This window comes from Nicotiana attenuata, chromosome 2 (assembly GCF_001879085.1).
Source record: "Nicotiana attenuata strain UT chromosome 2, NIATTr2, whole genome shotgun sequence".
NCBI lineage: Eukaryota > Viridiplantae > Streptophyta > Magnoliopsida > Solanales > Solanaceae > Nicotiana > Nicotiana attenuata.
In genome coordinates this window covers 68,473,149-68,490,558 of record NC_031990.1, presented here as the reverse complement: position 1 = coordinate 68,490,558, position 17,410 = coordinate 68,473,149, and the positions used below count along the sequence as shown (strand labels likewise).

General features: G+C 34.8%; 1 protein-coding gene across 1 annotated transcript; it reads left to right on the top strand.

Annotated features, from left to right (window-relative positions):
- On the top strand, window positions 5,585–9,651 carry LOC109212019 (plant intracellular Ras-group-related LRR protein 4-like). Its single transcript, XM_019375633.1, has 4 exons — window positions 5,585–6,699; window positions 7,097–8,010; window positions 8,135–8,325; window positions 9,308–9,651. Exons 1-3 carry the CDS (start codon window positions 6,045–6,047, stop codon window positions 8,279–8,281), a joined length of 1,716 nt encoding a protein of 571 aa, XP_019231178.1. The 5' UTR covers window positions 5,585–6,044; the 3' UTR covers window positions 8,282–8,325; window positions 9,308–9,651.

The window sequence follows — 17,410 nt, the reverse complement described above, 5'->3', positions numbered from 1 at the left end:
TAAGAAAACAAGGTTAAAAGCAATAATTTCATGATTTCTTAATCAATTTTGTAGTTACTATGTAGGAATTTTTACCTCCTACAGCAAAGGTTAACACCTTATTTATTTTAAATAAATACCATTTAAAAAAATTATATTCGATAGATACCTTTTAAGGTTTATAGCAAAATATTTAATTTTGGTTACCTCCTAGCCCTAAGCCACTAAATACGTTAATCAGTTACAATATTTTCTTTCTCTCTCTACTTTGATACATCCCATTCTCTTCCCCCATCCCATTAAAATTTTCGATTCTCTTCCTCTTCTCTGTCTAGTTCACTTGCGATTTTCTCCTCCATCGATATCCTCCATTGTAACAGTGCTTAAAGAGGAAGATTCTTTTTTTTTGTGCATCACGGAATGTTTGATGCCTGACATTAGAAATCTACTTACAATCAACTTAATGTCAATTCTGGCCGCCTACGTCAAAGCGGAAATAAGAAATCAAAAGAGAAAAAATCCATTTCAAGAGGAAAGTAATGGAAAGCTGAATTAGTAGAAGTCACCCAGCCATTGCTGTCCACATTAGAGCAAATAGGCCTGCGCTGAATGGCTGTTGCCACCATGATCAATTAGTCGTATGTCTTATTCTACCACTAAACTTCCGAGCACAACGCTCTAACGCTCTGCATTGAAATTAGGTTTGTTCTTGAACAAAGGCGACGGAGTTTGGGGCTGAGCAACTTGATTTTCTGTTAATATATTTCAATGTATTTTCATGTATTTCATTGTCTTTTTTGTCCATTGTAATTCAATGTATTTCGTTGTATTCCAGGTATTTCATATTCACCGTCTTTTTTTCCATTGTATTTCAATGTATTTTATGTATTTCATTGTATTCAATTGTCTCGCTATACTTTTGGTGTATTTTTCGGTTGAGAATCTTTTTTATAACTGAAAATACAAAATTTATGTGTTATAATTGAGTTTGTTGAGTTATATTAGGAGTCTATTATGTTAATTGATTCACTTTCCGTTTTGAAAACAGTGTAATTCCCTATTTCACGCCGTGAATACAGTCGATTACATTCGAATACAATAATCTGTCCAGCTGTAATCCCACGTTTCACTCCATGAATACAGTCGAATACACTCGAATACAACAACTGATTAGCTCGACTTCCCTGATTCACGCCTATTTTTGCTACTGTATTCATGAATACAATAGCTTAAATACATCAAATACATCTTATAACCACAGAAAAGGTATCTATAATCCGTAATATAGCAAATGGTATCTATAGATGACTAATTTCTACTAAAAGATATTATGAAAATTTCCCATATGTTATAAATAGAATTTTATTTATGGTGAATGTCTATATTTATAGAGATTCTAGGGTTTATTACTTGGTGGCTAAGTCACTCTCTCCCTATAAATAGAGGGTTCTATTCCATTATAATTCACTCCAAATCAATAAGAATCCTCTCTCTCTACTTTTCTCTGCAATAGTGTTCTTCTTATTTTATTATTTTATAACACGTTATCAGCACGAAACTCTAACCAATTGAGTAGAAGCTTTGGGATTGAGCATAATGATTGTCAATTATTCCATGAACTTCCTTCATGATTAAATTCTGGATTTTAGGTAAGTATTTTACCGTATTTTTCTCTTTTATTTTATACTTTGATTTTAAATACAAGCAAAGACAACAAAGTTTGATTATAACTCTAATGGAGTTTGTAAGAAATTATAACTACCTGAAGTGGTAAAATTTCTATGCCTCGCCATGATCAAATTCATGTATGATTGTGGGCAAAGAATTGAAAACCCGTCCCATTGAATTTGCTCCATTCTCATTCCCTTAAGAGAATGTGATAGCAGTATGTGATAAGTCTGAAAGAAGACAAAATTATTACTATGAATGTATCAATGGATATGGACGTGGCAATAGACGAAATTATAATCGTCATCATTTGTGGTAATGAGAACAATAAGGATTTTCAAAATAATCTTTCACTCTGTGAAAAATATTTGTCATCGATTTGACATGAGATTTTATAAAGCACATATAGATGATTATGGTCCATTCATGATGTGAATGTGACAACATCTTATTTATGAATATATATTCATTCTTGGAATAATATGAACGTGCTAGTGGTAGTGAATATACCACACTCACCTCTAGAAGGAGGTTTGAGATGATATAAGAAAATAATGTCATTATTATGGCATGAATGGTCATTGGTCACGTACTTATTGTATGCCAAAATATTTTTGGCATTGTGATTATTAAAAGACAACAATAATGCAAGAAACAGATCTTGCATGTAATTTTGACCATAACCATTATGGTATAACTTTCTCTTTAAAAGAGATATTCACCATATGGATGTTGATGAATATGTGGTAGTACCAAATTAATTGAGAGCTCTGGAAGAGCCAATTATTACTATTTTGGAGAAACACAATTGATTACCAATAAGGTATTGTATTGTAGTAAGTCTCAAAGAAACTTAGTCAGTTTCCAAAGTATACGAGAAAGCGGTTGATTATATTGAGACTATAAATAAAGGAAAGATTTAATATCTTCTATTACTACAACTTGTAGCGGGGTAATATGTATGTGAAAAGCTACCCGCTTTATTCTCCAGTTTGTACTACACAAATAAAAGAATACCACACTAAAGTGGATGTTTATTGATATAAAAACCTATATCATAATAAACTTGGAGTTTATTGATAATTGCACACGTCATGGTGTAAACCTGAAGTTTATCAATATTGATAATTTATTCAGTTGGCATAATTGGTTTAGCCATATCAATTTAAGTATGATGTGCAAAAATAATAGAGAATTCACATGGGTAAATAATAAAGAACTAGAAAGTTCTTTATGAATTCTCTTATGTTACTTGTTCTCATTAATTAATAGACCAACTAAAATTGGGGTTGAATCCCATGAATGCTGGAAATATCAAAGGTGAATATGGGCCCATTCACCTGCCATGTATACCACATAAGATGAATCTATGAGATGATTACATGTGCAATTATTATTAACCCGCAACATGATGTTTTGCGAGGTAACTTGCTCAATAATTTAATTTCGAGCATAATTTTCAGATTTTTTATTCAAGAAGTTCATCTTGAAAAGTAGGTTTACATCACAGTTCGTTTAGCGAAATGATTTATTAAGTGCCTCTACTTAATAGCTAAACAATTGCTTATGAGAACAAAGTTATATATATCAGTTTGATATACGTTATATACGAAAGTATATTTTTTTCTCCCCTCACAAGTGGTTCAGGGTCAGGAACCAAATAATTCCATCTTATTATTATTGATGTGCGGTGTATATTTTGATTAACACCATAACGCACAAAGGTGGATTCTCAAAGTTGAGGTAACAAGTTAGTTTTTCTAACATGAGGGGAAGACATGATAAACGGTTGAGAAAAGGTTACGTGGAATGAATTATCATTTGTACATCTAGATCCTCGAATAAGATAATATGAACTTGAAGTTCATAAAAGGATAATTCATGTGCAATATAATGCAAAGCATGCCAGACACATTTGCTGACCCAAAGAAAGTAGCTATATTCTCATTGCAAATGCTCCTATTAAGTCCTAGAAAGACAAAGTCTATGGTAAACTTAAAGCGTATAGACAATCGGTTTCAAATAAACTTCTTGATAAAGAAGATGAGCAAATTATGATCAAAATGATCATAATAAAGGAGGCAAGTGATCTAGAAGATCACTTGACATAACACTTCATAAAATCTCAAGAGAGATTCAGGTACCTGAAAATATGAATGAAGAGATCTCTATGTTATGTCTTTATGAAAAAATATTGAAACCGATATAGAATGTTTGTCGACAACATCTATGATAACGCTAAATATATATGAGGATCTTACGTCTATAGAAACAATTCAAGTAGAATTGGTTTCATATGAAAGACATGTAGTTTTGGAACTGCAGTTCAAACACTTGAAAGTATAAAGTCAATGGTATGTGCAATCAGTTTTCGATATCTTATATGTCTAGCATGACATGAAAACTTGATATGCATCTAAAGTCCACTATATGGCTTATTGACTATACTTATATGGCAATCCATGAACTATTTAAAATGCTGATAGCATATGCAATTCTTGGAGAATTTTTTGGTCACGAATGATCACATCCTAAGTGCAATTTGTGCACAAAGGTATCTTGCTATAACTATAAGCATGATAATGTGATAGCGAGGATTTTCAAGGTGCAATATATTCATTCAAGTTAATATGGCTGATTTGTTCATCAAATCTCTACCAAAGATCTATTGAAGATGGTGCACAAGATTGGAATGCAAATGCTTAAGGATGTGAATGATGCTCTCATCAGGGGGAGTTAATACGCGTTGTACTCTTTTTCCCTTACAAGGTTTTGTCCCATTGGGTTTTCCTTGCAAGGTTTTTAACGAGGCAACCAAAAGGCGTATTGTTAGATATTTGTACTCTTTTTCCTTTTCTAGAAATTTTTTTCCCATTGGGTTTTATTTTAGTTAAGGTTTTAACGGGGCATATTATCTGTTGAATAGACATTCAAGGGGGAGTGTTATAAATAGAATTTTACTTATGGTGAATGTCTATATTTAGAGAGATTCTAGGGTTTATTACTTGGTGGCTAAGTCACTCTCTCCCTATAAATAGAGAGTTCTATTCCATTGTAATTTACTCCAAATCAATAAGAATCCTCTCTCTCTATTTTTCTCTGCAATAATGTTCTTCTTCTTTTATTATTTTATAACACCATATATATATAGTTCTGAAAAATGACTGCTTTTTGTATTCTTAGGTGTTCGGACGGATCCAAAATTCCAAATATACGTCCAAGCTTTTTCACCTTTTGGCATTTGGATGCTGCTACAGTGCTGGACCAAAATAAATACTTAGAAGCGAACGCCGCAACAGATATATCGTTATTAACCGATCAGTCTCACTGTTTCTTGTTTTCAATTAAATTTTTAATAATAAATTCGTTCTTCATTGTTAACTCTTTCGGATTTCTTTATGTGACATTATTTGCTTATCAATATAATGTTATATATTTTTACATTACGAAAAGAATGTAACTTTTAAACATTTTATATTAGAAGCTTTATAGGTGTTATTTGTACATCATACTCCTTTATAATTTTATAATTAAGAAAATGACCTTTTTACATCTCTAACGTTTAAAAGACAGATCTTTTACTTGTAAAAATAAATCTTCCATATATTTAAAAAAAAAAAAGGTAATGTCATAAAATTAAAAATAAATTTGTAAAGAGCCACAAAACCAATTGACACAGCTTTACGGTCACACAAATATTATGACACATTAATATCAAAATGTTCTTTCTTTTTTGAAGTTCTGCTCATAGTTAAACTAAATCACATGAATTGGAGGATGGAGTGCTAATAATGCATCAAAAACCATTAGCAACAGCCAATGGCAGTGGTATATTCTTGTTTTTAATCAAACTATTAAATCTTACTACTACATTATTTATCATAAATTCATTCTTCACTGCTATAAGCTAATAATGCATCAACAAAACCATCGGCAGTGGTATTATTCTTTATCTGTATAAATAAATAGGCACCCTCAAGCTAATATACTTGTATTTTCCATCAAACCAAACTCTCTACAAAACTCTTCTTCTTCACTCCATTTCCTCTTCATATTTTCATACACTGTTAAAAAAGAAACCATTGTTCTTTGCGTGTTTCTAAACAGTCATTTTTTCACTGTATAAAACACGAAAAATAAGCTTTTGTTTTCTATATTTTGGTGTGATTAACGTTTGTAGTATTCTTGTCAACACTGACTGGCGCTTCTAGAAACTTCGTTAGAAAGAAAAATCAATAATGGCTTTCTCAATTACTTGATCTGTAGTTGATTTGAGAAAGCGAAATTGTCTTTCTTCACTTTACTTTTGGAAACTGTGGGCGGATTTCTGTGTGTAGGTCCTTTTTCACATTCTGTTTATTTTCTTTCGACCAAATTCATAGAGTGATATTGTAGAAATGGGATCCTTAACAATGACGATTGACGAGGTAGTGGAAGAGCTCATGAAAATTAACAAATCTCTACCAATAAGGCCAGGGATTGATGAAGTAGAAGCAGCAAAAGCGTTAATAAAAACCGTGGAAAAAGAGGAACAAACGAGGATGGAAATTATTGCTAAACAAAACAAACGAAAAGATGTTCCAGAAGAGCTGTTCAAAATACTGCAAGAGATGCAGAGGAATTTAGTTGATTTTCAGAGTAGAGAACAGAAGAGAGAATCATTAAAACTGTTAGATCTCGAGAATGCACACTACTTGTTCGACGAATTGATCCAGAGAGCTTCGAAATGCCTGTCATCGAATTCTCAAGCTAATAATACATCTTCAGCATCTTCAAGGAATTCGAGTGGTTTGTCTTTGGCGAATTCGTCGTCCTTCTCTGGCAGCAGCTTCAGTTCTCCGGCGACTGCAACAACCACTACTACGACGTCTTCGTCCAGCTTTTATAGCGAGAAAGAGCCTGCTAAAGTGTCTGAACTAGTTACGAGAGATGATAGTTACTTGAAGAAGGCGAAAACCACGTTTCAATTAGATGGAGTTAGCTTTGGGGTTCGATCTGGGAACGCTTCTTCAGCGCCTCAGATTGTCGATTCCAGTTTGAAACCCAGTACTGGTAAGTTTAATCTATTTCCTGCACCATAATTTGCGTTAGGCTCATTAGTGTGTGTGTTTGAGTTTGTGTATCTGTATGTGTGTGTGTGTGTGTTAGGACTTTTTAGAATTTGAACTTCTGAGTTTGAAATTTTACCACAACCTTTCTGATTTACTGGGTTCAAAATCTACTTTCTGTACTTATTTAGTGGATTTTTAACACACGTACAGGATCTTAGCCAAAACTACTCAGTTCGGATGAACACATAACTTTAATGCTACATCCGACCTGTTAGGACTATGTATGAAATCTTAAGTTAATTGAAGAATTTTGTTGCCTATAATATGGAAATTATGTCTAGTTGTTTTGGTTCTGTTTATTTGAAATTCTTAGTTTGATCGAGAAGCACTGTCTGTAGGTCAAGATGGTGAAAAATTGAGCTTGATAAAGCTTGCTAGTTTGGTAGAAGTATCAGCCAAAAAGGGAACTAAGGAGCTTATTCTTCGAAGAAAATTGTCGGACCAAGTAGAATGGGTTCCAGATTCGCTAGGGAAGCTATCAAATTTGGTGACTTTAGATTTCTCTGAGAATCGAATTGCTGTGCTGCCGACTACGATAGGGGGCCTTTCATTTTTGCAAAAACTAGATTTGCACGGAAATAGAATTGTTGAATTGCCCGATTCAATAGGAGATCTGCTTAACTTGGTCTTTCTTGACCTAAATGGAAACAACCTGAAGTCATTGCCTTCGACTTTTGCAAGGTTAGCTCGCCTTCAGGAACTTGATCTGAGCTCTAACATGTTATCGATGCTGCCAGAGACAGTGGGATCCCTTGTCAGTCTCAGAAAATTGATTGTCGAGACTAATGAGCTTGAGGAACTTCCTCACTCTATTGGTCAATGTACTCCGCTCAAGGAGCTTCGTGCTGACTATAACCGTCTTAAAGCCCTTCCTGAAGCTGTGGGACGAATGGGTTCTTTGGAGATTCTGTCAGTGCGATACAATAACATCAGGCAATTGCCTACGACTATGGCATCCTTAACAAGTTTGAAAGAGCTCAATGTTAGTTTCAATGAACTTGAGTCAGTGCCTGAGAGCTTGTGCTTTGCTACCACACTGGTAAAGCTAAACATTAGCAACAATTTTGCAGACATGCAATCACTCCCTAGGTCCATTGGAAACCTTGAGATGCTCGAGGAGTTGGATATGAGTAACAACCAGATTCGAATTCTTCCAGATTCGTTCAGGATGCTTTCTCATTTGCGCGTCCTAAAAACAGCAGGAAATCCTTTGGAAGTGCCACCAGGAAATATTGTTGAGATGGGAGCACAGGTGTGTTTAATTTTTATTTTATACTATTATTATGCTCTCTGGATTTTAATTGGGGTTCTTTTTGCAACTAATTGTTTCAATTAGTTCTGATAGATGGCTCACTAATGTTTGTTTTGCTCCTCAGGCTGTTGTGCAGTATATGGCTGATCTTGCTGTCAAGAGGGACGTGAAACCACAGCCAGTTAAGCAGAAGAAATCGTGGGCTCAGATATGCTTCTTTTCAGCATCCAACAAACGTAAGCGCAACGGTGTGGACTATGTCCAAGCATGATGTACTGCTGCTTGGCTAAAAACTTTTGACCCTGTATTTATCTGGTATGTTATTTCTCCTCCTTGCAACTCCCTATTTGATGCTACCTCTGCTTCCAAATATTAGTTGATTTAGCAAACAACATTTGTCTTAAAATGTTTGATGTTTTATAGAAACAAGAACTCATTCATTAAGTTCTATTTTCAAATCTATCCTTACTATTTCAAATAGTCTAGCGTTAATTAGGTGAGACGTTTAAGGAGAGGTGAAGGATAATTTAGACAAAATTTTTATGATAGAATCTATTGTTAATGTTTTTCTTTAGAGGCGGAGCCAGGATTTGAAATTCATGGGCTCAATATTCTAATTCTTTTAAGTTATTAGGTTCTAAATTAATAATTTGTGTATAATTCGATAATTTTTTAAGACAAATACAGGGTTTGGACAAAGTTACTGGGTTCGGCCGAATCCATATTTGAAGGGCTAGCTCCGCCTCTGTTTTTTTTAAGGGGTGTGCAAAAGTTTTATAAGACAGATAATATGGACAAGAGAAAGTATTTAGTAACCGGCCTGCACCGAAGGATGTAGCCTAGTGGTCAATAAAGTGGGTGGAGAACCATGATGTCTCAGGTTCAAATCCTAGTGGAGATTAATACAGTAGGTTAGTTCTTCACATCTGTGTCTAAGCCTTGGTGGATAGAGTTATCCGGGATCGGTGTTGGTCGAAGGTAGCTAGTACCCGGTGAATTTATCGAGGTGTGTGCGAGCTAGTTCGGCTCAACCATTATAAAAAAAAAAGTATTCAGTAACCAGCTGGTGATTCTTATCAAATATTTCATGGCACCGATCCAGCAGTTTCCGTGGATAGTTCTTATCTTTTTACATAGATACACATTTTCTGTCCATTAATTATTCTCAATTCTTGTCCTTTGATTTCCTCAGCTAATAAATGTACATGGTGCACGAGACATGTTGCTGCGTAAATTACAATAATAAAATGTTGGGTTGTAAGGGAACCCCTCACATGCTTTGTTATCCGTCATACAGGGAAAATTGAGCTGTGATTTGGATGGAAGAGAGCTGCCATTCATGTTGAAATCCTCGATTGCCAACAAAATCATCAGTTTTTTGGGTTGTTCCAGATATGCATCTAATCCTTAATTACCACATGTTTCTTTTTCCCTTTAGTTTCATTTCCTGTAATTCTTTCAGCCTCTTTGTTGTATCTGCAACATCAACAACAGTCCCAAACAAGTTAGGGACTATCTGTAATTTTACGTTTATGTTCTAAAATCAGTTGTAAAATCGATCTCACACGGAAGTGAAGAGGGAGAAATATCTGTTGTCCACTTGCCTCATGTTAATGAATTATGAGTTTACTTCTGATCGAATCTATTATCATCATTATTATATTATTATATATAATATAATTATATTGTTTATCATTCGTTTCAGACTAATAAATTGTCATTATCCAGTTGGGAATCTCAGAGCTCGGACTAATCAATTGTCATTACGTTGTTCGATAAATGTCATTATATTAGAATGATGCTTTTAAAGAAATAGATTAAACTAATCCAATAATTACAGCTTTTTACCATGACTGAATCAGTCCTCCTTACAATCGGTAGAGCTTTTTAAGAGAGACATAAAGCAACACAACAAACATTAGAGCAAAGGGACAAAACCCCTATACCAAAAAATGCAGTGAGATGCGAGAGGCAGATCCTAATATAAATTCGTGGACAGCAGCAGAAATGATGTCCTAGTAAATCTACACCAACAACTTATAATCTAGAGTAGCAATCTTCCAACCATTAGGTGTGGAAGCGATTTCCATTAGCCCCTTAATTTTCCCTTTCCTTTTTTTCTTTTTCTTGAACCTTTTATTTTTCTCGGTGGGTAATTTTCCCTTTCCTTATCGTCCAATATATAATGGTAAAAAACATCAGCAGCTAGAACGGTAGAACCTACGGAAGTTGTCAAAGCTCCCTTAAGACTGGTGCCAGCAACAAGCAACAACAATAATTAAGATACAATGTGATGGATAAAAAAATAATACATTACTATTGATTTGATATGTAACACTCTCGACAAATCCTATATTAAGAGAAGTAGCGGGTATATAAAATAGCAAGCCTTAGAGCTTAAGGCGTGCTTTAAAGCCTTATTAATGTAGATGTCTTCTACTACAACTTCAGTGGTACAAAAATAATTGAAAAATTAACCCAAAACTTCGACGACATGACTAATGAGTTTATTATTCAAATGGTTATTCAACTATCCCAAATTATCTGCTAAAGTCATTTTTCTTTGGGAAAAATGTCAGATTTGTCCCTCTACTTTATAAAATTATTCACGTTTGTCCCTAGTTCTACTATCCGTCCAAATTTGTCCCCACCGTTAAAAAAGTAAACAAATTCGTCCCTAACCCTAACAGAATTCCAACGTGGCACTGAGTCTCTTCTCTTTGACTGCCAACTAGGCAAATTTTCAACCCAAGCTAATAAGATCCGCTCCTATTATCTGATCCGACTAGCCTAAAAACAAGATTATTCTCCCCACCAATTCTTCTCTTTCTTAATTTGTTCGTCTCTGCCACAATATATTTTCGCCCTTATACTGGTCCAAAAGAACCCATATTTTTGCATCACAACCAGTCGTTACCTATTCAAAAAGTTTAGTGCTTTGTTTCTCCATTCTTGTCTATTCGAATAAATTGATTCTTGATCCAAAAGGGTAGGTGAATTTTGTGGGAATTTATTGTTGGATGTTATATCCTTGACTAATAGCCGGATCTTTAGGAAGAAAAAAATGGTGTGTTCATTGAAAACTGGACTTTCTATTTCTGGTTCCTGCAAGGGCTTTTTCAATAACAGAGAAAGGTTATTTTGTTCCCTCTTCAATTAGGCCTCTAAAATTACAGCTTTGACACCCAAAAAATTTATGGGCAAATCTTTGGATGTATTGAATCAGATTGGTTTGAGCCATTGAAATGTTAAAGCTCCAAAACCCATCTCCATTAATGTATGTAAAACTTTTTTTTCTGGAGATAAAACTTTATTTAACTTTCTCTTTTGTGTTTTTCTTAGGCCTTTTTTAATTTGGATTCTTAGTATTCTTGGGTTCAAAAACTGAATCTCTTTTTGTTATTGATTTTCGATAGAAATAAGGATTTAGGCTAGCTAGTATTTAATTACCAAAAAAAAAAGGATTAGGCTAGTCGGATCAGATAATAGGAGCGGATCTTATTAGTTTGGGTTGAAAATTTGCCTAGTTGGCAGTCAAAAAAAAGAGACCCAGTGCCACGTTGGAATTCTGTTAGGATTAGGGACGAATTTGTTTACTTTCTTAACGGTAGGGACAAATTTGGACGGATAGTAAAACTAAGGACAAACGTGAATAATTTTATAAAGTAGAGGGACAAATTTGACCTTTTTCCCTTTTTCTTTCGTTTGTAACAACAAAGTCACTTAAATATGCCTATAGCACTCAAAAGGTCACTCAACTAGATTTTCCAAATTTTTGATTGTCAAATACCTATTTTACCCTCTAAATTATCAATTTTTTAATTTAAACATTATAATTTTTTCTCTTTTTAATCTACATTGTGGACTTACCTGTAGAATAAATATATTTTATTTATTAAATAAAAAAGAAAAAATTAGTTTTCAGCTCATATAATGACGAAATAATAATATAACTGAGCATAATTTTCAAGAATATATAATATATTATAAAAATACCTTTATTTAAATAATTATTTTTATATTACGTGGATAGAATATATATTTTAAAACCTTTATTTTCTTTCATTCTCAATTGTGTAAATAATTTTTTGTACTTATTTGTTAATACTAAAATTATTACGAACAAATTATTCTAATTAATTTTTTAATTTATTTTGTTATTCCAACATTATATATGATTAAATACTTTTTATTTTTTTAGTTTATAAATAAAATTTATTTATTATATAGGTAAGCCATAATATAAATTAAAATGGAAAAAAATCATAATATCAAAAAGTTAAAAAATAAAATAAAAAGAAGATAAATGCTTATAATTTAAAGCGTAAAATAGGTATTTGGCAATCCAAATTTTGGAAAATCAAGTTGAGTGACTTTTTGAGTGCTATAGGCATAGTTAAGTGACTTTGTTGTTACATGATGTTCGGCTATAATTCCCTATTTTAGTGCATTATTTAACTTACATTTTAAGTGCTTTAATGCTAAACTATACTATACTTGTACTTAATTGAGTTTATTTTATGTGTAGGTACGTTAAATACAAAATTGAAAGCAAAGTAGAGATTTTATGTATATTTTATACACTACAAGAATGAAGTTGTGATGATTTAATTAGGGGACAAAAGAAGAATAATTGAAAGAAGAAAGGCAAGAAAAGTGAATAGAAACGAGAATAGAAAGTTAGGCAGCAAATGGCTAATTGAAATAGCATCAGAACGAAATCAGGCGTAGCAAGCTTTCTAGCTCGCGTTAGAGCTTGCGTCGCCAGGCCTAACGCGAGGTGGAGCGTGCGTTTTGCCTCGCGAGGTGAGGTTTGTGGCGAGCATGTTCCGGGTTTTTAAAGTCTATTTTGTCTCTTTTTTGATTTTGAATTTGTTTTTTTTGTTTGGATCTTTTCCCTACACATATAAATAGTCATTAAACACCAATTTTGAAGGGAGATGGAGATTGGATAAGAGAGACCGACATTAGACTGGGGATTCGACCTGAGGAAGAACACACTAGGAGCAAGGCAGAGAATTCTTCTACGAGTTTTTCACTTCCTTCTTCCTATTTCCGTTATTGGTTATGAATTCTAGTATTGTAGTTATGCATACTATTATGAATAGCAAATTTGTTATCTAGGATGTTGATGGAACCTATTGGAGGATGATTTTCCTGTTACATGATAGAAACTAAGCGTCCACCAAACTTTATAGAGAACCGGGTTCTCTATTAGTTGCCACTGTAAGCAACACACTGTCAGCATAGGGAATCAGGTTCTCTATTTGTTCCTACAGTAAATCGGCAGTAAATAAAGAACACAGAGGAATTTTACGTGGAAAACTCCCAACTCAACGGGATTAAAAATCACGACCTACCCTTGTAGATTTCAACTTCATTATTGAGCAATCTTTAGACTACAACCTATTGTAACCTAGGAATTAACCTCTTAATCCCTCACTAACTTGTAACTACATTATTACAAGCCACTTTGTAATAACTCTATTACAAAGACTTAATCACCCACTAACTTGTAACAACACTATTACAAGCCACTTTGTAATAGCTCTATTACAAATACTTCACAACTCGACTAACTCTAGCCAATACACAAATACAAGGGTTTATGATTTACAAAGGGTTTCCTACACAATGCTTCTAACTAAGCTAAGTAGGAGTTACAAATGAAGAACAAATAACAAAGACTCAACAAACCTAAGGACTTAAGATATTTTCAATCTTTTGATCTGGTCCTTCAGATTGCAACAGCTTTGTTCTTGAGAGAGGTTGTGTCTAGCACTTGAGAGAATATTTTCTTTTGATTTTGCAAGTGTTCAAGTGATTGTGTTTTACCTCCCTTGTTGTTAATAATACATGTGTGACCTCACATACAATGATGTAATCAAGGTAGGTAAAAAGCTTTCTGCAGAAAGGTGAGTGTTGCACTGTAGCGTGTGCAGGCAACACTTTCCAGCTGGAGAGTTGACTTCACACAGTCACCTCGGGAACCAGTAGGGACATGTTCCCTCAGCTGTTCCTTCGACTCTGAATAGTTGAGCCATATCCCAAACTGGAACATTGTGATCTTAAAGTCTTGAGAATGTTTGAAGCTGTAGAGTTGACTATACAACGACCGAGGGAGCTGATCCATATTTGTTCCCTCTGCTGTTCCCTTATCTGATTTCGTTGAGAATTCAACCAGACATCTGACTGGTTACTCTGAACGCAAGAGAATTAATTGTATCAGGTTCCTTATTTGTTCCTCTCATGAAGTTTGTCAAATCATCAAAACAAAAGAAGCATAACTTATCAATTTCCCCTTTTTGATCATGACAAACTAATAATTGATATTCCTCCTGAGAACCAGATCTCCACATTGTTCCCCCTGCGAATCAGCCATATTCCCCATGAGAACCAGACCAAAGGAATTGATTACAACTGGCTCTTCAAGATTGTTTGGCAAATCATCAAAACACAAGATACCATAACTTATCATTTTTCTCTTTTTGATGATGACAAACCCCAAATTGATATTCCCCCTGAGAATCGGATTCCTTACATGTACTGATCATATCTGGTCCGTACCTAGTTCCTTGAGAACGTTTGGCAAATCATCAAAACATGAAACATCATAACTTAGAGCAATGTCCCCCTTTTTGATGATGACAAACCCAAAATTGATGTTCCCCTTGAGAACCAGATTCCTCATGTGTTCCCTTGCGGATCAGACCTATAATCAACATGCTATCAACAACATTCCCCCTGCGAAACAGAGCTACCTTTCATGCACAACACAGCATATCAATTCGATTATGTTCCTCCCCTTGTTGACACTTATGTAACTTCCCCCTTTTGGCATCATTGAAAAGAATAACAGAAGAAGCACAACCAAAAAGAAGTTCAGCAACATTAACTCATGCCACTTGGGCAACATAACATAAATAATAACAAGAACAACAAGTGAATGTCACTGCACAAAATAGAGTGATTGCCCATAGTAGAGTAATTATAACAAAAGCATAGTAGTTTCAACAATACAAAATATGAAAATTTAAACAACTAAGTACCAATGTCATCAAATATAGGTATCAAAAGAAGATAGGAATTCGAGGGAATATGGAAGGAGTGAAAGACATGGATCACTGGCCAGGAAGAAAAGTAAGGGGATAAGGCCTTGATGAGCTTGTCCATTTGTTCATTCACTCTCCTTTGATCAATGATCATCTGCTCTCTCAGTTCCTCCACATGTTTCCTCAATCTTTCATTCTCACCCTTCAACTTAGCATTCTATTCTGCCAAGGGTCCACGAGGACCTGGTTCTCAACCTATCTAAGTAGGGTGAACAATCAATCAGATCATCAAGAATCTCCCCAAGCTTCTTCTCATCAAGAACAAACTCAGTCCCATGCACATATAGCATCAGAGTATCACATAAAACATAGAATTTTTTACCTCTTCTTCATAAACGTTGGGACTTGGAGGAACAAAGAGGTAATTCTATTTTTGGAACTCAACAATGTCAAGAAGTTCTTCCATTTTTCAGCAATATCAGAGTCAAACACTCTGCCTAACAACTTTTCGAAGTCTTCTACCTCTCCAAACCTGATGACTCAACCTTTTGCTTCTGTAAGGAACGAGGTTCCTCACCTATACTACCCTTTCTATCCCCGAGCAGCCATGTCTCCCTCTTCTTCTTCTCAATATGTCTGCCCTTATCTGTCACTCCCCAAAATCCGAGGAGCGCGACCGGCGCTCAACCGAGTAAACCCGACCGAGCAAGCCTGTTAGGTCTCATTCTACCCAAACTAATTCATGAATAAATAGGAGATGGACTCCATTAATCAAATTCTATAAACATATCATTAACGATTTCCATTAGCAACTTCACTCACCATTTTAAAGGTATTACAAGTTTTATGCATCATTGCCAAACATCAATATTTCTATTTTTAAATTCCAATACCCGACACTACCCACAACCTGTCTACGGAGCCTCTAAATGCAATTGAAGAATAATATAGAAATGCCGGCAACAAGGCTCCGGCTATACCTTACACAAATACCAAAATAAGACTCCGGGAAAAAAAACGGCATGAGCCACGCAGGGGCCCCGAGAGGAAAGGGGCTCACCAATACAGCTGACGGAAAGTGGAGGAGGTGCTACTGTCGGTGGACTGGAGTACCTGCTATAGAACCACCTACAATCATAACAAGAATGTAGCGCCCCCGGCAAAAGGGACGTCAGTACATTTGAATTGTACTGGTATGTATGAACAAACTTTATCCCAAGTAAAATCAATCAATACACGGATAACGAACAGTAATAGAATCAATAATCAATGCACATTAAAGGAACAACCAAGGCCAAACAAGTTTCACAATCTCTCTTTTTCCCCTTTCAACATCATTTAACCATATCAATAATTTCACACACTTTCATTTCGATAGTAATAATGATCACGTTCCATGCTTATTACCTCGGCCACCCTTATTACCTCGGCCACCCTTATCACCCCAACCCATAATTTATCATTTTGTGTTGCGGCGCGCAACCCGATCCCACCGGACAATCACACTTCACACAACAACAATAGTTCACAGTTCAATCACATGGCTTCAGGCCATCCAGAATATCATTTCACAACATTCCATCCTTATTACCTCGGCCACCCTTATCACCCCAACCCACAATTTATTATTTTGTGTTGAGGCGCACAACCCTATCCCACCGGACAATCACAACCACAAACAATACATCACAAGAACTATCATTTCAAGGAAACACAAGTTCATATCAACAATTCATACATTTGGGCCCAAGGCACCATAACTGTCACCAAGCAGTAATTCATGTACAAGGTGTTGTCGTAATCGTTCAACTTATTTACGTCATTTCACAATACCCTCTTTCATTACTTGCCATGCAGGGTTTTTTTTAGCCATTATACACATTCCCACATTTGGACGCATTAACATTCTTTCATTCGTTAACACATACTTCCATGTCGGCATCCTCAAGCATTTACAAACTTTGCACATAATAAGGTAGGCACATCAAATCACTTCTCTCAATCACATATAACTTGGTGGTGTGGAAATCAACTATGACAATCAATACACATATTTTTATACAAGGTACACATACCGTATGCTCGTCACAACAAGGGGATTCTACAAGAGTTAAAGTTAGCCATACATACCTCAATTTCTCCCCTTAATGATACTACAATGATCCAATATACTTAAGCAACTTCAATCTACAATACAACATTCAATGGGGCCAATATTAGTAACAAATTCCATAACTTATGCCATTTAGGCATATTATCAAACACCTTGTAGGTATAAATCTTTTCATCTCATAACCATAGTATTAGTTCATCCATCTATCACCATTAACTAACAATTTATTTCACCA